The sequence below is a fragment of the Rhamphochromis sp. 'chilingali' genome (genome assembly GCF_963969265.1).
Source record: "Rhamphochromis sp. 'chilingali' genome assembly, chromosome: 1".
Classification (NCBI taxonomy): Eukaryota; Metazoa; Chordata; class Actinopteri; order Cichliformes; family Cichlidae; genus Rhamphochromis; species Rhamphochromis sp. 'chilingali'.
This window is the reverse complement of record NC_137929.1, coordinates 62266770-62292596: the sequence shown is the minus strand read 5'-3', so window position 1 is coordinate 62292596 and position 25827 is coordinate 62266770. Positions and strand designations below refer to the sequence as shown.

The 25827-nt window shown below is 41.9% G+C and overlaps 1 protein-coding gene across 7 annotated transcripts in view; it reads right to left on the bottom strand.

Moving 5' to 3' along the window:
- LOC308404347 (uncharacterized protein) overlaps window positions 1-25827 on the bottom strand; it is a 45910-nt gene that overhangs the window by 10284 nt on the left and 9799 nt on the right. For 2 of the 7 annotated variants that reach the window (XM_080894376.1, XM_080894374.1), the window contains exons 2-4: window positions 17466-17571; window positions 14832-17024; window positions 11844-12566 (exon numbers count right to left, since the gene is read on the bottom strand). In XM_080894376.1, coding sequence (XP_080750502.1) covers window positions 11844-11849 — 6 coding nt within the window. In that variant the 5' untranslated portion in view covers window positions 11850-12566; window positions 14832-17024; window positions 17466-17571. Of the gene's footprint in view, window positions 1-11843; window positions 12625-14831; window positions 17025-17465; window positions 17572-18749; window positions 18951-18971; window positions 19097-25827 lie in introns of those variants that run through there. The other 5 variants (XR_013973107.1, XR_013973108.1, XR_013973109.1 and 2 more) reach the window with 5 other exon arrangements.

The following is a 25827-nucleotide window of genomic DNA, read 5'->3' as shown; positions in this document are numbered from 1 at the left end:
ATCACACCAAGAAACTTATGTTCAAGTACTCTTTCAATTTCCACACCATCTACATGAATCTGCACTTGTGCATTTCTAAGGGAATTCCCAAATAAGATAATTTTAGTTTTACTTAGATTTAGCGATAGTTTGTTCCTGTTAAACCATTTTTTAATTTTGCACATTTCTGAAGTAATTGTATCCAGCAGCTCCTTTAGATTCCCCCCAGAACAGAAAATATTTGTGTCATCTGCAAATAATACTAATTTTAATATATCAGATGCCTTACAAATATCATTTATATAAATAATAAATAATTTTGGACCCAGTACAGAGCCTTGTGGAACACCACAAGCAATGTCCAAGCATGATGAGGAATGGACACCCAGCTTCACAAATTGTTTCCGGTCACTTAAATAATTTTTCACCCATTGCAGTACAACCCCCCTAATCCCATACCGTTCCAGTTTATTAATTAATATGTCATGATTGATTGTGTCGAATGCTTTCTTGAGATCCAGAAATACTCCAGCTGCATACTGTTTCTGATCTATAGCATTCGTAATCTCCTCAATTGATTCGATTAATGCCAGAGATGTTGATCTTTTTGATCTGAATTCATATTGACTGTCAGAGAGTAATTTATATTTATCTAAGAATTTGTCTAATCGTTTATTAAACAGGTTTTCTAGGATTTTGGAGAATTGTGGTAGTAAAGAAACAGGCCTGTAATTTGTGAAGTGGCGTCTATCCCCGGTTTTATACAGCGGCACAACTTTAGCTATTTTCATTTTGTTTGGCACTTTTCCCGTCTGAAATGATAAGTTGCAAATATATGTTAGAGGTCCTACAATTCCTTCAATCACCTTCTTGACGATTTTCATGTCAATATCATTACAATCAGTGGATGTTTTATATTTACACATGTGTACAATGTCAATTATTTCTTTTTCCTCCACTGATGTGAGGAACATTGAGTTAGGGTTCCTATCAATCAGGTTTTCACTACATTCTACTGATGGCAGTGACTCAGGAATTTGTTCTGCCAGTTTTGGTCCAATATTTACAAAATAATGATTAAAGCTGTTGACCTTATCAGCAGTGTTTTCCATAATATTGCCATTATCGATAAAGTATTGTGGATAACTTTGTTGTCCAGAATTATTTTTAATGATACCGTTTAAAACATCCCATATTCCTTTCATATTATGTTTATTGTTGTTCAATATTTTACGATAATACTCCTTTCTACATACACGTATAATATTGGTCAACTTATTTTTGTATTTTTTATATTTATTTTCAGCTTCTTTTGTTCTTTGTTTTAGGTATTCCCTATAGAGTGTATTTTTCTTTTTACATGCATTTTGTAAACCCTTAGTGAGCCATGGTCTATCTGAATATTTGTGCTTTCTGTTGTATTTTATTGTTGGACAGTTTTTATCGTACAACTCCATGAATATTCTTAAAAATATTCCATATGCAATATCAATATCAGCTTCTTTGTACACCTTGTCCCGTCTGTATCTCAGTTGTTCTTCATGCTGATTTTTCTTATAATTAGTGTCATAAACTGCAAAAACTGGTAGGTGATCACTGATGTCATTAATTAATATTCCGCTCACAATGTTGTTTTCCATATTGTTAGTGAAAATATTGTCAAGTAAGGTGGCACAATGTGGTGTAATTCTGCTAGGCCTGGTTATTTTAGGATGTAAACTCAAACTGTACATAGTGTTTAGGAATTCGTCGGTCATTTTATGCTTTTTTGGATTCAACAGGTCAATATTAAAATCACCACAGATAAACATAACTTTTTGATTTGTTTTAGAGAATATTTCCTCTATGAAGTCATTAAATACTTGAATACTAGAGCCAGGTGTTCTATATATACAGCTAATTATTACATTTTTTTCTTTTTCCTTATAAATTTCAATTGTTATACATTCTAGTAAATTATCAATTACAGTTGTCATACTTTCTACCACCTTGTAGTTTAGGTTTTTATCCACATACACAGCTACTCCCCCTCCACTCTTGTTCCTTCTATTTACAAAATTCACTTCATATCCCTCCAGTCCAAAGTCCATTCCTTTCTCCGCATTGATCCATGTTTCAGAAATGGCAATAATTCCAAATGGATTTGTCAACTCATTTAGATATTCCTTTATATTGTTGAAGTTGGCATACAGACTTCTGCTATTAAAATGGATTATTGATCATTTATTTTCCGTGTTGATGGTGTGCTTAAACTGTTCATCAGTGAAGTAGCAGCAGTTACAGCTGATGTTGTAGAAGAAATTATTTTCCGGGTCTATATCCTTTTCTAAGTCTAGAACATTATGGTCTGTGTATCGAAATGTTCTCAGTTCCAGATTATCATAAAGAGAATTCCAATGAGTCATGTTGATATTGTTGCCGGATGCAGATGAAGCTCTTTTGGACTGTGCCATGTGTTGTGTTGTGTGTCACGTCACATGTGTATTCATACCTCCAGAGTAAGTTGACCTCAGTATTTGTCCAGCTCTTCCATATTTCTGATGACCAACACTTTGGCTTGTTCCGGTGTTCCATTGAGTTTAATGAATACTTTGCAGTTGGTGGTCCATGTATTTTGAATTTTTCCCTGTTTCTTCAAGTAACGTGCTTTCCTGGCAATGTCCGCATTTCTTTTTATCAGATGTTCGTTCATGAAGACATCGGATCCTTTCAGTTTCCTTCCTTGTTTTAACAGTGCTGTTTTCTGTTTTCTGTTTGCAAATCTCACAATGATGGCTGGTTTGTTACTGTCATTTTTTCGGGGTAGAGGGTGGCAAGCCTCAATGTTGTTATAATCCACTTCCACACCTTTGGACCGTAGAAAGGTAACCACTTGATGCTCCGTGGAGTTGGCATCTTCCTCTCCTGGCCCTCCTACATTATCAGTGGCGACCGCCCGGGCGTATGACCGGGGTTTGATGCGAAGCCCCGTGATGATAACATCGTTCATCCGGGTGTACTGCTCCAAATCCGCCACTCTGTTCTCCAGGTACGCCAGCCGCCGATCCTTCTCGGCGTTCTGGATGCGGAGAGCCTTAACTTCCTCGACCAGGTCCAGGATGGCTTTCTGCTGCAGTTTGACAGTAGAAATCTCCTCTGTCATAAACTCCAGCGACTTCTTAATATCGTCTCCTTCCTCGGCTGACAGAACTTTTTTCGGGCCCATGCTGAGAGACGCTCTCGTAGCTTTGCCGTGACGACCGGCTAGCTACTTCCCAGAATCCTTTCTTCCCAGAATGTGTGTATATATATATATATATATATATATGTATATATATATATATATATATATATATATATATATATATATATATATATATATATATATATATATATGTATATATATATACATATATATATATATATATATATATATATATATATACATACATATATATATATATATGTATATATATATATATATATATACATATATATATATATATATATATATATATATATATATATAGAGAGAGAGAGAGAGAGAGAGAGAGGGAGAGAGAGAGAGAGAGAGCGAGCGAGAGATCTGATATAGATCAGTATCTGAATCTGTCTAATATCCCCCGAATGAATTGCTAATTTATAAATTCACCATATTCATAAACGGCTTAATAATAAATTCTATATTCTGTTACCACATTATTTGTGATCAGTGGGTTTGCAGGGTGGGTGTTGGGGGTCTTTAGGCTTTGGCCCCCACCCCTGCCACCAGAATATTTTTAAGCAAGTGTTTCTAACTTTAATTTGAATATTCAGTATCCCACCATCTGCCCCTCCCCCCCCCCCCCCCCCCCTGCACACAAACAAAACACACAGTTTAATTCACTCCCTCATTAAAGTGAATATTATTTATGCCATTTTACACCAACAAACTCAGATAGCTAAGGATGAAGAACCTTTTGTTCTTTAAAGAACCATTTGTAATAGCTAAAGAACCATCTTCAAAATAAAAAGGTTCTTTGACGTATGATGGTTCTTTAAAGAACCATAGAGACATCAGAAGAACCATTTAAGAACCCAAATTTTTCTGAGAGTGGCTGCCAGTAAAAGTAGTCACCTGTGATCTTTAAAATGGCCCTGATGTGTGCTGCTGTTTTTAACTTTCAACAATTCTTTGCTGCCACTGTGAATATGAATGTGGTCTTTGCCTAATTAAATAAATGTTACACTGACTCACTGCTTCATCTTTTGGTACAAACTGGCATTACATGGAAGTACAGCCCAAAACCAGGTTAGCTTGAGTTTCTTTTTTCTGGACATAAAGTCATAGTAGGTGTTGTTTCAAAGCTGGTGGACAGATTTAGTTCATTTTGGAAGTTTTAAGAGCAACTGCTGTGAAAATATTTGCAGCTTTGGGAGAAAATGATTTAAGAGAAGATTTTACCTCAGCAAAAGATTAAATATGAATGAAGGATTGAAATTTAACTTAGGTAACACATAAAATGAATACAACTACTAAACACTACTGTGTCCTAAGGAAACAAAGACTATAATGTAACAGGGATAACATTTTAGAGAATTAAAATCTCTAAAAGGAAAAATAATAAACTTGATATAAACTTGATACATGCAGCTTCCTAAATGTAACATTCAGGATTATTCACTGCAGGTCCAGAAATCAGAGTACCTCATCAGATCCAAGTGTGACATCAGCTGACACTCTTTACAGGAGATTCCATCTGAACTCTGTGGAGCCTGATCTCAAGGTTTTTAAGTCTGAGCCTGAAACCAGAAGAGGATCTTTCTCTCTCTTCAGATTCATTGTGATCCAGTGTTAAGAAATATACTCTAAAACACTTCTTCAGTAAAGACTCAGAGAAGAGAAACACACAGAACTTCTTGCTAGCAAGGGCAGCTTCCAGCACTGAGGCTCGCACTGAGAAACTGCCCTGGTCTTTATTTATACTTCAGGGAGCGTTTGTTCCTTACATTGGAATGTGGAGGTGTGTGTGTGTGTGTGTGTGTGTGTGTGTGTGTGTGTGTGTGTGTGTGTGTGTGTGTGTGTGTGTGTGTGTGTGTGTGTGTGTGTGTGTGTGTGTGTGTGTGGTCGTCAGAGTGTGGCCCCATAAACTACTTCCCTTAACCTGCTGGTCTGGAAAATCCAACAGTTCATCTATATGTAAAAAAGCACTTAAATTAAAACTGACATAGCAACGTTAATCCTACCGTAAAACAATAAGACAAGGTACGACCTCTCTCGTGCTCCTAGGAGGTGGGGGTGAACACCCTAGAATGTTACAGACCTCCTAGGATGAGACATTCTTTCAATATGCCACCAACTATATACTTCTACACAAAAATGATTACATGCAGCATTCTACCATATGCAAACTTATATCATTGAAAGATTATACTGACTAGTAAGCACAATTTTCCTATTAACATCCAGTGATTTCAGTCCTGCATGATCAGACTGATGTTTGCACAGAGCAGATAATGAAGTGAATGTCTTTGCACATTGGTAACAGTGAAACAGTTTATTTACAGCTTGGGATCGTTTGTGTTTGGAGTATGAACTGAGATTCCTGAAGCTCTTGTCACACTGGTCACAGCTGAAGTTCACTTCCATGTGTGTACGTTCAAGTTTGTTACTATCACCTAGAGCTGGGCGATATAAGATTTTTTCATATCACGATATGTTTTTTTCATTTCAGGCGATAACGATATCTATCACGATATAAGCCAAATAACTATATTTGTAAGATTTAAATGTGCCGTTGCTCACAAGTAAAATGTGAAATAATCAGCAGCTTGTTTTTATTTAAATATTTATTTCCCATAATAAGTTCAACAGGGTAGATGTACTTAAGGAACATGAGACTTTTTCAGATAAATAAAGGCAAATATTGCAAACTACACAAAAGGCAGCCGCTAAAGCGTTTAAGTTTCAAAATAGAACAAACAAAACAGACTACTAAACTGTCAATTCCACTTAGAAACAAAATATTAATTCTAAAAATAGTTTCTTTTACAGAAGAACAGACAAAACTGACTAACTTTTGTCAATATCAAATAAACTGAGAACTAAAAGGAAATTCTCAATCTCTCCTTGTTGTATAGCTTAGCTTTTCAAACAGTTTTAACAGTTACTTTAGTATGACAAAAGCCGAATGACGAATTAGTGCTTCAAGTCAGAGACTGAGGCTACGTCCACACGTACACGGGTATTTTTGAAAACTGAGATTTTCCGTTTTCGGTTTAAAAAATAATCCCATCCACTCATAAAGGCAGAAATGAAGGAAAACGCTGCTATGAACATGTCAAAGCAGCAGGTGGAGCTAGATTCCTAACCGTGCAGAAATGTTGGCCAATCAGAAGTCTAGAAGCCTCGGTGGGAAAAAGTAAACAAAGCTGGGGCATAGAAGCAGAACCGAGTCGTATGTGTGGACGGACAGTAACTGTGTGCAAGCAATTAAACACTGCAGAGAGTAGAATTAACAGTATTGTAGAAATTCATTTCTTTTTTTTCTTCTTTTTTTTTTTTTTGGCCTGTCCCGTTTGGCTCTTTTGCCATCAGAATTGTTGTCTAAAGGCAAAGAAAGATGCCCAACGGATTTACTTTACCAAACTGACCATCCCAGCCTTGCCGTAATGGTCCATTTGATTCACCTTTTATTGTTTATTTTATTTTCACTTACTGAATACGGGACAGACTTGACTGGGGGAAAGAAGGGGAGAAAGAAAGAGGGAAAGAGAAACAGCTGAGAAGAGGGACGGGGGAGAAGGGCAAAAGACAAAAACCAACAGAACGGGCAGAGAAAAAAAAATGCATATATCAATCACCTGGATCACCTGCTGAGAAAGAAAAAAGAAAGCAAGCAGAAGAGAACAAGAGTAATAGAATAAACAACATCACAATGATATATGGGAATATGACAGTAAATACTAAATGTTAAACATTATTGTGCAGCACATAAGATCAACAGAACACAGTGTGCTTTGAGGTAGGAGCCAAAAAGGGTGTAGTTTGTGGGTGTGATCACCCGTGTGTATACCTGTGAGCATGGACGCACTTGTTTTTTGTTTTTTAAAAGGTTCCTTCATGTAATAATCTGCTAGAGGGTGTGGGGGGGCCACAGCCCCGTTCTCCAGGGCGTGAAGCAGGTGTGGAGGAGATCAAAACTCCAGACATCCAGAGGCCCCCAGAACACAAGAGACCAAGGAAGACCAACAGAGGGGCAGCTGCGCCACTGTCCCGGAAAGAGCTGAGGAGAGTCCCAGATGAGGGCTCACTCAGCAGCCGCGGAGCAGAAGCCAGGGGGAGTTGCAGTGACGCGCCCGTGAGCTCCGCCGGCAGCCAGCTGCGCCTGAGTGACCGAGCCCCAGGCCGAGAGGCCGGGGGCACCCCACCTCCGAAGTGGCCCGAGCGAGCCCCAGGCTCCAGGCCCCGATAAGCGGCCGCCAAGGAGTGAGCCGGTGTGTACCCGGACGCCCATCCCCGGACACAAAGAACCACCAACGCACCGATGTCTGAGGGGGTCCGCCACTGGCAGGGGAAGTGGTGGTAGGGGGAGATAGGCCTCCAAACCTTGGAGGGCCTGAGATGTCCCCAGAGAGGTGGCGCCTGACACCCAACCTGACATATAGACACAGACATACAGGCACACACAGATACAAACATCCATTCCCACCCTCATGCTCTCATATGCACTTACTCCACACTCAACCAACGTGGAGACAGACATAAAGAGACGTTGTACACATGATCACACTCCCCAAGCGTACTCTACAAACCGGGTCTAGGTGCCCCCGCCCCTGGAGGGGGGAACTGCACCCAGACCCAGGTGGTGTTTCCCTTTTCCCTGCGGTGGGGGGAGGCAGACCGCCCCGACTCCGCAGCAGCAGGAAGGCTCCACACTCCAGACCGCAGTCGGACGGCCAACTCCTCCTCCTAGTCCTAGCCCCCCTGCTCCAGCAGGTCGCAGAGAACGGGGGTGAGAGAAGACTCCGAACCTCCCTCCACCCGCTCATTGTAATGTTGATGCATGTGTGTTCTAAGGTGCATTTAAAACCCAGGAGGGCTTGGAGCTACCTGCCAGAGAGCAGCAGGTAAGCGCATGGTCCCTCCTGCTAGCCCTCAATGTCTACGTGTATTTAAAATTGAGAGGTGGGCAACGATGCCAGGGGTGGGGTGTACACCCTGATGGTACTTTGGACTCCGTGTATCGTGCCCACCCCCAAGATCCTATATGTATGTGTAATGAGAGTGTGAGTAATGTGAATGTCTAAGTTGTGGGATAAAATTGAGGCAGAGGCAGCCAGAAGGGAACAGAGGGGGGGGTAGCCTCCTCTGCACCCTGGTGACATACCCCTACTCCAAGGCCCTGCATGTGTGGGTGGTTGTGGTGGAGCGGGAAGAGGGAGGCAGCTGGAGATGGGGAGGGAAGGAAGGGAGGGGCAAGTGACCCCTCCCTGGGGCCAGCTCCCCCGCTGACCCCAGTAGGCACCCCCATACTCCGCGACCCGCCAGGGAAAGGGGGCCCAGGCCCATCCAGACCGGGCCCAGTGCAGCAGCGCCGCCCGGCCCCACAGAGCCCGGGACAGTCCACCCAACCCCACCACAGAGAAAACTGCACCCACCCCACCATCCACTCATCTTCCAGACTACATAAGACAATAAACACCCAGGCTGAGATCTTCCTCCACCTCTCCTGTATCTCCCCCTCCTGCAGAGGCAGCTCCTGAGGAGAGGAAAGCTCCTGCAAGATGTGACAATCTCCCCCACCAGTTGAAGAGCCCCCCAGGTGGCTCGACGCACCGGCGGCACCCTGCTCCAGGGCTGGGCCCCCATTCACCCACCCGCCCACAACCCCGGCAACACACCAACCAGGACCCAAGCCCCCGAGGCCCGGTCCGGGTCCCAGCCCAGAGACGGAGCGCCCCCAGAACCTCACGCCCATCCCGGACCCACCCAGGGGCAGCCAGGCTACCAGGTCAGTAACCCACGTCCGTCAGCACAGACCCTCCCCTAGCCCCGCTGCACGCAGCCGCGAGGAAACAGTCACCGGAGAGCCAACAGAGCCCCTAACCGGACATGACTGCTACCCCGGGTTGAGCCCCCCAAGGAAGATGCCTCCGGGGAACCCCCCAACGCCCTAAGCCTGTCCCTACCCCCACACCAATCACAACAGTGAAGGCGGGACCAAACTATGACCCCCCACCCCCACTAGGTGATGGAGCTGATCAAAGGAGCCCAGAGCAATTGATCTGATGTGGTGGCAGAGGCTGTATCAAGACTAATGTAATCTAATAGATAATTTCTATATTGGTTAGAATTAAGATTATTTTTATTTTTCCAGTTCATGAGGACTGTTTTCTTGGCTATGCATAGGGCAGTGAAAACCATATGGGCGATATTCTTTTCTGAAGTGACATTATCTAAGCTGCCCAACAAACACACTAAGGGGGAAGTTGGAATGTTACATTTCAGACACTTCGATAAGTCTTCACATATCTCGCGCCAAAACTTCTGAACTGGTGGACAGAACCAAAGAGCGTGGATATAATTGTCCGGTGAATTGGTTTGGCAGTGTGAGCAGTTGTTGGTAGACGTAAAGCCCATCTTGAACATCCGATGACCTGTATAGTGCACTCTATGTAATATTTTGTATTGAATTAATTGAAGACTGGGATTTCTAATTAGATGAAAGGTTTTTAAGCAAATCTGAGACCAGAAGTTTAGGTCTAAGTTAACTGATAAATCCGCTTCCCATTTTGCAATAGGAAGTGATATTGATTCATCTGCTTTAGAAAGCATTCTGTATATTTTGGATAGTAATTTGGGGGGTTTAAGAGTAAGAAATTGAACCACACTTGGTGGTGTTTGTAGTTCAACTTGACCCGGTCTAAATTTCTTTTTTACTATGGATTTAATTTGTTGATATTCTAAAAATCTTTTCTTGTTGATCCCATATTGTGTAACTAGTCCGTCAAATGAAATAAATTCTGTTCCTTCTAGTATATGTTCTAAATATTTGATTCCTTTATCACTCCAATCTGAAAAGTTTATCATATTATTGTTTTGTAATATGTCAGGGTTGTTCCAGATAGGTGTACGTTTGCATGGGATTAATGAAGACGCCGTCAATTTTAGAAACTCCCACCATGCTGTCAGAGAAGAGCTGATGTTGATGCTTTTAAAGCATTCATGTCGTTGGATGTTTGAGCTGATAAATGGTAGGTCTGAGATCTCTAGATTATTGCAGAGTGCTTGTTCTACATCTAGCCAAGGTTCATCTAAGAGGGTGTGTTTTAGCCATCCTGAGATAAACTGAAGACTGTTGGCTAAGAAGTAGTGCTGAAAGTTAGGCAGTTCTAGTCCTCCTTTATCCTTGGTCTTTTGTAGTGTTTTTAAGCTTATACGTGGGGGTTTATTTTTCCAAAGGAATTTGGACATACATGAATCTAGAGATCTGAACCAATCTTGTGGCGGTTTAGTTGGGATCATTGAGAATAAATAATTTATTTTTGGTAAGACCATCATTTTTATAGCGGCAACCCTTCCCATGAGTGATATGGGTAGACATTTCCATCTAGCCAGATCATCTTCTACCTTCTTTAAAAGTGGGATATGGTTTAATTTAGTTAGATCTGCAAGCTTGGGAGAAACATTTATACCTAAATATTTTATATTTCCCGATTGCAGTGGTGTAGAAGAGGAATTATGGAAGGAGCAATTAATCGGTAGGACTGTAGATTTTGACCAGTTAATTGAGTAATCTGATATTCTTGCAAAAGAGTTTATCAATTCAATCACCCCAGAGATATTGGTTTGTGAATTTTGGAGAAAGAGTAACACATCATCCGCATAAAGGCTGATTTTATGTTCCACGTTCTTGCATTTTATGCCCTTAATTACTGAATTCTGTCTAATTGCTGCTGCTAGTGGTTCAATAAAAATTGCAAATAGTGAAGGGGAGAGTGGGCATCCCTGCCTGGTGCCCCTCAAGAGACAGAAGCTGGAGGATGTCTGGTCATTTGTTCTAACACAAGCTGTTGGGGAATTATATAATATTTTTAACCAGTTTATGAAAGAGGATCCAAAACAACATTTTCAGGGATTTCTATAAAACGTTGTATTCACCACAAATAAACCCATCTAAAAAAGAAATTGATCAGTTTTTGGACAACATAACTCTTCCAAAATTATTGGACACTCAAGCAATGGCACTGGATTCACCACTGACACCAGGTGAACTCCAGGAAGCCCTGATAAGTATGCACAATAATAAGGCTCCAGGTCCAGATGGCTTTCCTGCAGAATTCTACAAAGAATTCTGGTCGATTCTAGCACCAGTTTTCTACAGAACGTTGTTGGAAATTAAAGAAAAGGGCAGACTTCCATCAAATATGAATTCTGCAAACATTAATCTCCTGCTAAAACCAGGCAAAGACCCTGTATATCCCTCAAGCTATCGTCCAATATCCCTTATAAATGTAGACCTTAAAATAATCTGCAAAGCTCTCTCAAAGAGACTGGAGAAAATAACCCCCCTCTTAATTCATCCTGACCAAACTGGTTTCATAAAAGGTAGGCACTCATCAACAAATACACGTAGATTACTTAATTTGATAGACTACTCATACAGTAAAAACCTAGAAACTACAATATTCTCTTTAGACGCAGAAAAAGCATTTGACAGAGTTAACTGGAAATTTCTATTTGCAACTTTACACAAATTTGGTAGAAATTCATTTCACCGAAACAATAACGTGGCGCACAGTGTGACGCATGCACCAGTTTATTGTATTTCCAGACTTGCTTTCGGCACAATTTACAGTGCACGCTACTCTGTTTTTTGTCAGACTTGAAATAGCCGAAATACCTTCATACTACGGAACTTCTATGGCTCTTCCGTTCGACAATCTCTCCGGCATTGGAACCATCATCTGTTTTCTCTTCGGTAACCTTCGGTCACGCTCGGTTGATTTTTCTAGTTGGCACACTCATTTCCTCCATTACCCGCTTGGCTTGGCACTTGTGCTGTACGTAACAAGTCACGCGACGTGACGCTGCGGCTGTGATTGGTTCGGCTCTGCGCTACTTAATTTGGATTGGCTGACCTTTTTTTTTTTTTTTTAAGAGGACAAGAGCGGCGAGGTCTATCGCGATAGTTTAATTTCTCTATCGAGTAAAAGTTATATCGCGATACATATTGTTATCGTTCTATCGCCCAGCTCTACTATGACCTGATTGTGACCAGCTTTTGTCACAGTGTCTGCACTTGTATGGTGTCTCTCCCGTGTGGATTCCCTTATGCTTTTTCATTGAACTTATTTCCAGTGGTGAAGGATGACCCACACTGGTCACAGATGTGCTTTTTGACCACACTGTGGAAGAGTTCATGTATTTTTAATGTACTTGGTGTGTGGAAGCCTCTCCCACATTCTTTGCAGTAGTTCACTTTGTCTCCAGTGTGGCTACGTTGATGTGGATTTAGGTCCCGTTGATGATTGGAAGTTTTTCCACAAAGATCACAGAGAAACTCTTTCCCACCACCACAGTGACGACAGGGTTGAGAAATGGATCCATGTGCGTCGCTCCACTTCTAAACAAAGACGTTGTAAGTCGGGGAATTCCTTCAACAATTTTATCCTGAACGTTGCCTGAAATAAAGAGCATCTCTGCCAACGTCCAATTATATTTTAATGTTTACTGTTGAATTCTCCCAATTCTTTGAATCTTTGGGCTGAAGGAGGGACAATACTCGGTGTATAAATGCTCAATCAACAATCATTTATTTCCATACAATTCAACAGTCAGAGCATTACAACGTCCGGACGGGAGAGATGCTACCAGAGGGTCAGGCACATGTCTCAAAATGGTGACGGGTTGCTCAGCTTTTTATAGTCTCTAGTGGCCCCCAGCTAGTCGTAAAAGCCAAAACATCACATTTTTTCTCTGTTACAGCGCCTAAGTTATGACCTCGGCAGTTGTTTCTCTGCTTTCTGTAAGGTGGGGGTGTGGAATGTGGTCTGTCTATCTCCCCTGTCTTTAGACACAGAGTCTCCTGCTTACAACCTTCTCTTCATGATTCAACAATTAAGCATGTCAAGAAAACAGTGTAACACATTCCCAGCAGATCAAGGATACAGAGTGATGCACATTTATCTAATGAACTAATATGTGAATATGTTCTGTTAACTCAAAAGTATAATGAGAACTAAACTACATACAGCTCACACACTCTATATTAAAGGGTATAATGTGATCTACAGCAGTATTCTAATTCAACTACTTTGATTACATATATAAGGTAACATATAATAACAGAATAATCTAATATTACATTACAACTAGAGCTGGGCGATATGAGATTTTTTCATATCACGATATGTTTTTTTCATTTCAGGCGATAACGATATCTATCACGATATAAGCCAAATAACTATATTTGTAAGATTTAAATGTGCTGTTGCTCACAAGTAAAATGTGAAATAATCAGCAGCTTGTTTTTATTTAAATATTTATTTCCCATAATAAGTTCAACAGGGTAGATGTACTTAAGGAACATGAGACTTTTTCAGATAAATAAAGGCAAATATTGCAAACTACACAAAAGGCAGCCGCTAAAGCGTTTAAGTTTCAAAACAGAACAAACGAAACAGACTACTAAATTGTCAATTCCACTTAGAAACAAAATATTAATTCTAAAAATAAATCTTAGTTTGTTTTACAGAAGAACAGACAAAACTAATTAACTTTTGTCAATATCAAATAAACTGAGAACTAAAAGGAAATTCTCAATCTCTCCTTGTTGTATAGCTGAGCTTTTCAAACAGTTTTAACAGTTACTTTAGTCTGACAAAAGCCGAATGACGAATTAGCGCTTCCAGTCAGAGACTGAGGCTACGTCCACACGTACACGGGTATTTTTGAAAACGGAGATTTTCCGTTTCCGTTTTAAAAAATAATCCCGTCCACACATAAAGGCAGAAATGAAGGAAAACGCTGCTATGAACATGCCAAAGCAGCAGGTGGCGCTAGATTCCTAACCGTGCAGAAATGTTGGCCAATCAGAAGTCTAGAAGCCTCGGTGGGAAAAAGTAAACAAAGCTGGGACATAGAAGCAGAACCGAGTCGTATGTGTGGACTGACAGTAACTGTGTGTATATATGTAAGCATTTAAACACTGCAGAGAGTACAATTAACAGAAACAGTCTTGTAGAAATTCATTTCACCGAAACAATAACGTGGCGCACAGTGTGACGCATGCACCAGTTTATTGTATTTCCAGACTTGCTTTCGGCACAATTTACAGTGCATGCTACTCTGTTTTTTGTCAGACTTGAAATAGCCGAAATACCTTCACACTACGGAACTTCTATGGCTCTTCCGTTCGACAATCTCTCCGGCATTGGAACCATCATCTGTTTTCTCTTCGGTCACGCTCGGTTGATTTTTCTAGTCGGCACACTCATTTCCTCCGCTGGCTGCTTCCCAAACAAACCCACGTGCGGCTTGGCACTTGTGCTGTACGTAACAAGTCACGCGAGGTGACGCTGCGGCTGTGATTGGTTCGGCTCTGCGCTACTTAATTTAGATTGGCTGACCTTTTTTTTTTTTTTTTTAAGAGGACGAGAGCGGCGAGGTCTATCGCGATAGCTTAATTTCTCTATCGAGTAAAAGTTATATCGCGATACATATCGTTATCGTTCTATCGCCCAGCTCTAATTACAACACTCAGCTTACTGAGTGAAAATGAGTCTTCATTTTTCAAAACAGTTCATTCAGTATAACTCCATAAGTTTACTGATCAGACTTGTTCCAAACAATCAGGTTAAAATTACAAGATAAAAAACTAAATACATACCTCACAGTAACTGCACTTGTAGAGTTACTTTCTTGTGTGGATCTGTTGGTGTTTTTTCAGCTGATGTGGAGCTTTAAAAGCCTTCTCACACAGGTCACATTTATAAGGTCTCTCCTCAGTGTGGCTAAACATGTGTCGTCGTAATTGTGCATCGGTTGCAAACAGTTTCCCACACTGATCACAGCAGGAAACATCATTTCCAGTGTGAATCCGTAGGTGATTATTTCGGTACTGTTTGTCACTGAAACTTTTTCCACAAAAGTCGCAGCTGTACGCCTTAATTCCAGAGTGGGTAACTAGATGCCTCTGTAAGTCGCCATTTTGAGCAAAAGCCTTACCACACAACTCAAAACTGTGTGCTTTAAATCCACTGTGGATTAGTTGGTGTTTTTTTAGGCCTCCAGCCAGGGTAAAAGACTTTCCACAAAACTCACAGCTGTAAGGTTTAACTCCACTGTGGATGAGTTTGTGTGTTTTTAAGGTTTGAGCCTGGGTAAAAGACTTTCCACACAAGTCACAGCTGTAAGTTTTAACTCCATTGTGAATGGTGTGGTGTCTTTTTAAGTCTCCAGCCTTGGTAAAAGACTTTCCACACAACTCACAGCTGTAAGGTTTAACTCCACTGTGAATGATTTGGTGTCTTTTTAAGTCTCCTGCCTGGGTGAAAGACTTTCCACACAAGTCACAGCTGTAAGGTTTAACTCCACTGTGGATGATTTGGTGTCTTTTTAAGTCTCCAGCCTGGGTAAAAGACTTTCCACATAACTCGCAGCTGTAAGGTTTAACTCCACTGTGGATGAGTTGGTGTGTTTTTAGGCTTTGAGTCTGGGTAAAAGACTTTCCACACAACTCACAGCTGTAAGGTTTAACTCCACTGTGAATGATTTGGTGTCTTTTTAAGTTTCCAGCCTTGGTAAAAGACTTTCCACAAAACTCACAGCTGTAAGGTTTAACTCCACTGTGAATGATTTGGTGTCTTTTTAAGTCTCCAGCCTGGGTAAAAGACTTTCCACACAAGTCACAGCTATAAGGTTTAAATCCACTGTGGATGATTTGGTGTCTTTTTAAGTCTCCAGCCTGGGTAAAAGACTTTCCACACAACTCACAGCTGTAAGGTTTAACTCCACTGTGGATGACTTGGTGTGTTTTTAGGCTATGAGCCAGGGTAAAAGACTTTCCACACAAGTCACAACTGTACGCTTTAACTCCACTGTGGATGAGTTGGTGAGTTTTTAAGTGTCCAGCCAGGGTAAAAGACTTTCCACACAAGTAACAGCTGTAAGGTTTAACTCCACTGTGGATGAGTTGGTGTTTTTTTAAGTCTCCAGCCAGGGTAAAAGACTTTCCACACAAGTCACAATTGTACGCCTTAATTCCAGAGTGGGTAACTAGATGCCTCTGTAAACTGCTATTTTGAGCAAAAGCCTTACCACATGACTCACAGCTGTGTGCTTTAACTGCACTGTGGATGACTTGGTGTGTTTTTAGGCTATCAGCCCGGGTAAAAGACTTTCCACAAAACTCACAGCTGTAAGGTTTAACTCCACTGTGGATGAGTTGGTGTGTTTTTAAGGTTTTAGCCAGGGTAAAAGACTTTCCACAAAACTCACAGCTGTAAGGTTTAACTCCATTGTGGATGAGTTGGTGTGTTTTTAAGGTTTTAGCCAGGGTAAAAGACTTTCCACACAACCCACAGCTGTAAGGTTTAACTCCAGTGTGAATGGTTTGATGTCTTTTTAAGTCTCCAGCCTTGGTGAAAGACTTTCCACACAAGTCACAGTTGTACGCTTTAAATCCACTGTGGATGAGTTGGTGAGTTTTTAAGTTTCCAGCAAGGGTAAAAGACTTTCCACAAAACTCACAGCTGTAAGGTTTAACTCCACTGTGAGTGAGTTGGTGTGTTTTTAAGGTTTGAGCCAGGGTAAACGACTTTCCACAAAACTCACAGCTGTAAGGTTTAACTCCACTGTGCGTGAGTTGGTGTGTTTTTAAGGTTTGAGCCAGGGTAAAAGACTTTCCACACAAGTCACAACTGTACGCTTTAACTCCACTGTGGATGATTTGGTGTCGTTTTAAGTGTCCAGCCAGGGTAAACTCCTTCCCACACTCATCACAGCTGTAGGTTTTCTCCCCCTTTCTTCTGTGAGGTTTGTCGGCCTCCTGAGAGCGCTGACTTCTTGCTCCATGTTGGTCCTGCAGTGACAGAGATACAAACAGAGGCAGTGAGTAAAATTCAATCATGGAACAAACTGAAATTGGTGGAATCAGACATGTCAAAAAAAAACACATTGTTGGTGTGTTACCACCACCTTCTGGTGATAGTATCACATTACAATGATGTGCTACAATGAGAGTTGTACAAACTGACAGTATTGAAGAAATATTGATCATCAAAGAATCTCTTTTACTTCATAAAATTTTTTTTAGTTCAACTGATGATATTGTTGTTTCAATGTGTGTAGAGAAAATAAGATCTTTGTATTTTCTTGCAACTTCTGTGGTTTTTGGTTGTGAATGTAGATTCTGTACATATGGAGGAGCCCAGGATGGAAAAGATAAAGATAACAGGCTTTTAAAAACCGACCAGCTGTACACACAGTTTCAATAACAGTGTAACTGTGATGTTCTTCTCACCATTTGTGTTGGAGTCATTGTTTCCTCTGTAGTGGCTGAGCTGAGTCCAAATGGCTGAAATTGTTCCTCTGCTGCACCACCAGACTCTTCTCTTCCTGTTACTCAGCTGGGACACAAAAAGTATATATATTAGGGGTGCAACGATATTCGTATCGATATTGAACCGTTCCATACAGTGCTTTCGGTTCGGTACGCATATGTATCGAACAATACAACATTTGTAATTTATTTTATCAACTTTCCTTCTGACGATGCTGTCTGTGTGGAGCGCTCAGTGAATCTGCGTTCGACTACTCCGCCTAGGCTGCACTGTCGAGCACAGATCCACTGAGCGCTCAAGACAGACAGCATAGACAGAAGGAAGAGCGCAGGGCACCTCCCCCAACCTCATTCAGATCTGGCGTTTGGAATTATTTTGGTTTTCATGTGACGTATGACCCTGAAGGTAAGCGAGTCATGGACTAAAGTAAAACAGTATGTTGGATGTGCCATGCAATGCTCAATTACATGGGTGGGAACTGGTGTGTTAGCGCAGTTAGCTCGTTAACGTGTTGGCCGTCTAGTAGGGCTGAACGATATATCGCATTTGCGATAATATCGCGACATGATCAAGTGCAATTTTCTAACCGCAAAGGCTGCGATTATACTCTGGACATGTCCAAATTCATGGGCTGCATCCTCCTGAGGCCGCATTTGTAGACCGATTACGTCACAGCGACGTGCCGAAGGCTGTCCAAATTACTACCATATCCCAGAATTCATAGCGCGGCCCAGCCAAACTCCAGTTTTAAAATTACTCATACTAATCTTTCTGGGTCACAAAATAAACTTTTAACATATTTTCAGTGCTTCTAGCACCACATTCGCCTCAGCCATGACAGCGCCAACTTCCACAACCGTGGCTTCCAGGAGGAGGCGGTGTCCACGTCATCACCGCGGCTTACAGCAGCATGAGGTGGGTGACTGTGTGCCGCGTGTTTTTTCTAAGGAGGAAGCTAAAATCAATACAGATTTGCCAGTTCATTGGCCCGGTTATGAAGAGACTGTTCATGTTCATGAAAGGACTAAGACTGACAAGTTACTGCCCAAGTCTTCCACAGAACATCTTATCCCTTTGCACAATTATCTAGCATCTCTGTGTATTGATCATGCCACGACCCATGCTTCTAAGAAGTCAGGCTTCAAGACTGTTTTCACTGGAGATGCTAGCCATGAGGCTCAGCAAAGCCCCTGTGGGACTGAGACCCAGGCCAGGTTATCCAGAGGCTGATTTGGAGGACTAACTTTGCTCTGGACCTCCCGAAGAGCCTGTTGCTGCTTCCATGGGGGTCATTGAGCAGTTTGTGTAGACTCTTCTAGTGTCTGCTGGGGGTTCAGGCGAACCACCCCAGCACTTCACAGCTCCCGCTCCGCCATCAGTTCCTGCTGAGTGCTCTGGAGAGCCCGCCCTGCCGTCTGTGGTTGCCATGCCGTCACCTGCCATGCCTCAGCCAGAGGTTTTCGCACCTGCTCGCCCTGCCACGCCAGCTGGATGTTCAGCCGAGCCCATCCAGCATCCTGCCATGACAGCTAGAGGTTCAGCTGAGCCCGTCCAGCATCCCGCAGCTTCCACGTCTGGTTCTGTCTTGTTACTGATCAAAAAATCGTAAAGTGAGCTTCTCCACATTACAGTGGGCACTGGAGAACATCATCTATGTGGGACACAATTAGATAGTAAGTCCTAAGTCCCTTGTCTAAAAGGATTCAGCAAGGTAATCCATTCTAAATTCTTCTCGATGCATGCTCAATCATTCAGGTAAGTAAATCTCAAAAAGTTGATTCTGTTCATCTGGACGTAGCGTTTTCAGTGGGAGAAACGTTTCGTCACTCATCCAAGTGACTTCTTCAGTCTCAGCTGACTGCAGGTTTCCCCAATCTTATAAACAGTAACTAGAACCACTGAAGGAACAATGGGCTGGTAGGTCAGTTCCTTCATCATAATTATGTAAATTCTCATGACCACGGATCAAAGACCACTGATCAATGGCCATGAGTACCATTCACAGAGAGTTGGGGAATGGCTGCAATCACAGCATTGTAAGATGGCAAAAGATGTCCCCTTAGTCCCCCTCCGCGATTCAGAGATGGTCTTTCCCTTCTCATGTAGATGGCCTCCTTGACGCCACGCTCAAACTTGCGTTCCTCCCTGTCCAGGATGTGTACATCCTCATCAGTGAAAGAGTGTCTACTGGCCTGTAGGTGTTGTGGAGGCAGATTTTTCTTCTCATGTATTAATCACATATTTAATCATATCACATTAGTTATAGAAATATCACTTTCTCACTTTACTATAGCACTGAGCTCAGCAGTACGGCCGGGATCCAGGTTTTGATTGCATGATTTTTTTTTTTCCTCTTTCAGAAATATGGAACAGAAAACATGGAGTATGAAGTGTGTAGAAACTGAGGAATGCAGTAAAGAGAAGTGTGTTTGTGTGTGTCTGTAAGAAGTGATGGAAAGAGATGTGTTAAAATATGGATAGAAGAATAAGAGAGGGAAAGTGTTATTGAGCAGTGATGAAAATGATATTATAAGTGTCTCAGTCTGTTATTACAGGTTACTACGGAACTGGATCAATGTCCACCATGGCATAGCAGCCAGAGCAAAATGATAGATTAACATAATTGGAACCACACCGAGCCTGTGTTTTGGTTGAATATTATTCAGCTTCATCCCCATGTATATCTTACACTAAAGAACAAGCTTCGAGGACAATCAATGTCTCCCAAAAGACAAATGCAGTTCGAGAGCAAAGGCGTCGGTTTCAAGAGTCAACAAGGTGAACAGACAGCAGCACTGCCCTAAATCTTAAACCTTAAAGGGTTCAGCAGCACGTACAAATGTCATCGTAGACGGAAGCATACGCTCCCAATCACAAGCCGAGAGGTTCACCAAATTCAAATCAAATTCAAATTTTATTTGTCACATACACAGTCATACACAGTACGATATGCAGTGAAATGCTTAGACAACTGCTCGTGACCTAAAGAAAAAAGACTATGAAGACTTTTCCAGCTTTGTGTGTCTGTTAAAACGCTTTTTACAAATCCTGCTGGAATATGTCTGGTTACATCTGCAGTCAAAGTAAGATGGAAATAATTGAACAAGCGAGCAAACCATCAACTTCTCCCAGCATGCCGAGCTAATGATTAGTAGGTGTTTTTTTCCAAACACCCTCTCAACCTTCTCTCAACGTGATCACAATAAACTGTGAACAGACACTGAGGAGAGCAGCCGAAGACTTCATTCAGGAGGTGTTGAAGTACTCCGACTTCGGGGGCACTACTGAGCCGACAATGGAGTTAGGCATGTTGAACTGGGCTCACGCCTGTCTAGCTTATATTTTAACAATTCCAAGCCCCTTTTAAAGGATAATTTAAACGAACTATCACTCCCCCTAACACCTGTGACCGACGGGGAAAAACGGACCAGTGGTTACAACCGGAAGGGCATCTAAACCCGAGGGGCCAGCATACTTATACTTAAGCAAGTGGGAGCTCGTCGCCTAGCTTGTCGCCTAGCTCGCAGTCAGGAAACGCAATGGAGTATGAAGGTCTGAAATCGGACATCCTGTCCTCTCTTAAAGATGATATCTCCACGATTATCAGGTAAGTACTGACAAGTCCGCTTGCAGAGGATTTCGACTACCTCAAGTACAAATTAAGAGAAGTTAAGACGGAGATTGCTAACAACACAGCAGCAGTCCGCTCAGAAATTAACAACGTCAAGTCCGCTACTAGTGACCTGAAAGAGGGTTTATCATTATGGTCGGAGAAGGTTGTCAGCCTCCAAGAGACGGCTGCAGGATTACAGACTGAGCTGGCTTGCTTAAAAGAAAAGAATGGAGATATGGAGTCAAGAATGCGGAGGTGCAATATTCATATTGTGGGTGTTGCGGAGGATGCTGGTTCCAGCTCGACCAGCTCAGTTTCTAGTCTATTGAAAGATGTTCTGTAACTGGATGAAGAAATCCTGGTGGACCGCTCACATAGAGACCTTGCTCCCAGAAGATCTAACGGGAAACCTCGAGTTATCATCGCCAAACTCCATTACTACCAAGACTGCGTCAATGTGCTACGGCAGGCCCGGGAGCGGTGCAACACAAGGGGAACCCTGTGGCCATCTTTCCTGATTACACCGCGAGCATTGCCAAAGCTTGCTCTGCTTTTAAGGACGTGAGGAATCTGCTTCGAGGGCGTCAAGATGTCCGCTACGGAATAATGTTTCCAGAGAGACTGTGTATATCTTTTAGGGGCGAGAGTAAGGAGTTTCTGGATCCAGAGAAGGCAATGGTGTACGTGAAAAACGGCATCTTACCAAGTGAAACTGCCGGGTGAAGTTCCCCTCCTGACTGAATTGTTTCTAGCCAGTCGCAGATGATGAGGCTTCGCAAGACACAGGGTTTGGTGCACAGTAGAGCTGGGCGATATAAGATTTTTTCATATCACGATATTTTTTTTCATTCCAGGCGATAACGATATCTATCACGATATAAGCCAAATAACTATATTTGTAAGATTTAAATGTGCCGTTGCTCACAAGTAAAATGTGAAATAATCAGCAGCTTGTTTTTATTTAAATATTTATTTCCCATAATAAGTTCATCCATTAAGCGGACGTGAATGGATGGATGAAGTTCAACAGGGTAGATGTACTTAAGGAACATGAGAGCAGACCAACATAGACTGAAGAATGGTTGGGTTGGCCACACATTCCATTCCAACTTTAACTCTGAAGAGGATTGGATATCCTTATTGGTAAAAGCATCCCTTTTGCTGTATCAAGCATTTTATTTGATCCCGTGGGCCGTTATATTATTGTTGCTGGCCAACTTTATGGACTCAGACTAATTTTAGCCAGCATTTATGCTCCAAACTGGGATGATGAAAACTTCTTTGTCAATTTACTCTCAGAAATTGCAGATATGATAACATACAATCTCATCTTAGCTGTGCTTTCTAGCCTAGACCGATGGTCTAATAAGGATACTCCTAAATCAAAACCCACAGAAATTATTACATGCTTTTTCCAATCCCACGGCGTTGTTGCCTTTTGGCGTTTTCATAACCTTTCATCAAGGGCATACTGCTACTACTCTCCTGTCCACAAAACATTCTCTCGGATAGATTTTTTTCTTTTATTGATAAACGTGCTCTTCCACTGGTTGAAACTTGCAATTATCAATCTATTGTTATTTCAGACCATGCTCCCCTAGTGATGAGAATGCACATCCCTGGTGCCAATCGCATATACTGCCCCTGGAGTTTTAATCCTCTTTTACTCTCTAATGAAGCATTCATGAATTTTAGAAAATCTGAGATTAGAGACTTTCTTGAACAAAACCAGACCCCTGGGATGTCTATTTCAGTCATATGGGAGTCACTGAAAGCCTATCTTCGGGGTCAAATTATCTCATTTTCAGTAGCAAGAAAAAAAGCTGACACTGAGCACTTGAAACAGCTATTATATGATATTTTGCGGTTAGATATAAACTACAGTCACTCACCATCGGAAAGCACCCTTAAAGAACGTCAGACCCTCAAAATGAAATTTGATCTTATTTCAATACAGCAAGTGGAGCAACCTATCCTAAAGTCTAGACGTACTTTCTATGAGGAGGGAATTGGCAGTGTCTTAGCACATCAAATACGTCAAAAGTCATCCAAACAGTTCATCTCTGAAATAGCTGATGAACAGGGCCTAAAGCATACAGACCACGCAGAAATCAACTCCTGCTTCCATCAATTTTACTCTTATTTATATACCGCAGAATCACGCCAAGATGAGTCTGCTATGGACAGTTTCCTTAGTTACCTCAGTATAACCACAGTTGACCCGAAACTGGTTACTGAACTCGAAAGGGACCTCTCTATCCAGGAGGTCATGATGGCGATTGGTGGAATGCAAAGTGGCAAGTAGGGCTGCCACGATTTGTCGACTAGTCACGATTACGTCGACTATCAAAATCGTCGACGACTGACTTAATAGTCGACGTGTCGTTTGAAGCTTTGTAAGATCGCAAAAGACGCAGGAATAAGTAGCAGGATTTAAGAGTGTAATAACGGACTGAAACAGAAGATGGCAGCACTGCATGTACAAGGATGCCAGCTGCCGTTAAACCCCGAAGAAGAAGAAGCAGCTGTGTCCCAGAATTCATAGCGCGGCCCAGCTTAGTTTCCAACAATGGCGGTAGCTAGTTAGTTTTAATATTACTCTTATTATTCTTTCTGGGTCACAAAATAAACGTTTAACATATTTTCAGGCGAGAATGTAGCTGTGTAAACCTCAAATATCTGCTCAGTTTATCAGGACACCACATATTTTCAAAAGCGCTCCGACGTTTTCGGAGACGTCTGTTACCCACTAGCTCGATAGCTAGCCGGGGGCTAGGTCACTAGCGCCGTGAGAACACCGGACTCCCGGCAAATTGTTTTCAAACCCACCGCCGTCTTTCGCGACTCAGGTTAAATATATATGAGTCACTTAGATAAATTAAAAATGTTGTTGTTTGGCTTTTTTTTTTTTTTAGTATTTTATTTGTTCCTGAGTAAATCGGTTTGGCTGAGATTAAAGTTATAGTTTTTACACAGCTGAATAAACGTCAAGCAGACAGCTGATTATCAGAAGTGTGAGATGCTGGAGAATATACTCCGGTGTCCTGTTATATTTTAGATAGCAAGGATTTTATTAAACTTTACCAAAACAATCTGCAAATTTCATTAAAATTGAATAAACTATCATCTTGTCTTCATTTTTAGTTAGCACCTTAAAAGCTTAAAGCTGTAAGCTAATGATAGTTATATAAGAGCAGATGCTGCTGGTGCAATAAGCTGTAGTTTTACGTCCAGTGGATGATGATCTGATTAGTCGAGTAATCGCATAAATAATCGGTGACTAGTCGACTATCAAAATAATCGTTTGTGGCAGCCCTAGTGGCAAGTCCCCTGGACCAGATGGATTTTTGATGACATTTTCTAACGAACTTGCACCACTTCTGCTGTCAGTCTTTTTGGAGTCCTATTCATCTGGCACTCTCCCTCCAACTATGAGAGAAGGGTTTTTTTCATCCATCCATTCGCTTCCGCTTATCCTTTTCAGGGTCGCGGGGGGCGCTGGAGCCTATCCCAGCTGTCATAGGGCGAAAGGCGGGGTACACCCTGGACAGGTCGCCAGTCTGTCGCAGGGCTAACACACAGGGACAGACAACCATTCACACTCACATTCACACCTAGTGGCAATTTGGATTATCCAATTAACCTATCCCCACAAGCTGCATGTCTTTGGACGGTGGGAGGAAGCCGGAGTACCCGGAGAGAACCCACGCAAACACGGGGAGAACATGCAAACTCCACACAGAAAGACCCCGGCCTGATGGTGGAATTGAACTCAGGACCTTCTTGCTGTGAGGCAACAGTGCTAACCACTGTGCCACCGTGCTGCCTGGGTTTTTTTCACTCATTCTTAAAAAGAACAAAGACCCTCTCCAATGTAGCTCATACTGGCCGATTTCACTGCTAAACACCAATGCAAAAATTCTTGCAAAGATTTTATCACAGCGCTTAGAGGTCGTGTTACTAACAATCATCTCCACAGACCAAACCGGCTTTATCAAGGGCAGACACTCTTTCTTCAACATTAGACGCATCTTAAGCATAATTCATGACCTTCCCTCAAAGGATTACACCTGAAGCCCTACTGTCACTTGATGCTGAGAAGGCCATTCGACCGGGTGGAGTGGGACTACCTTTTATATAGTTTGAGCAAATTTGCCGTCCCGGGCTGCTCTGTCACTAATTATCGTTACTGTACTTTCATTACAAGTGTTATACTGTAAAAGCAACAGGCTGCACTCTGATTCAGCTCCTGCGCAGAGCTGATTATTAAATATGTGCAAACAACAGTATGTTTTCAGTCTCCACATGTGTAAAGACAGTAACACCAATTTTATTTATTTATTTTTTTAAGCTTGTACCTCAGTAACTCCTCATTAATCTGTAACTATGGATTAAACTGTAGAACTGAAAAAATGTAAGAGAAGAACTTCAGATCCTGAGCGTGTGAGGAGAGAAGGATCAGCTTTATTTCAGATTTAAGAGATAAACTTTATAATTCAGTTTGTGATGGTTCTGTTCTCTTTGTGATTACAGGAGCTGCCCTCAGGTTCAGACCTCAGCACCAGTCAATGACAGCAGACAGATCATCCAACATGTTCACATGTTAACTGCAAAATTAACTGATGAAAACAGTACAAAGGTTAAAGTACCACATGTGCTGTCAGTGAAAGCTGCAGCTGTTTTATTGATAAAGTCAAAGACAAAAAGTC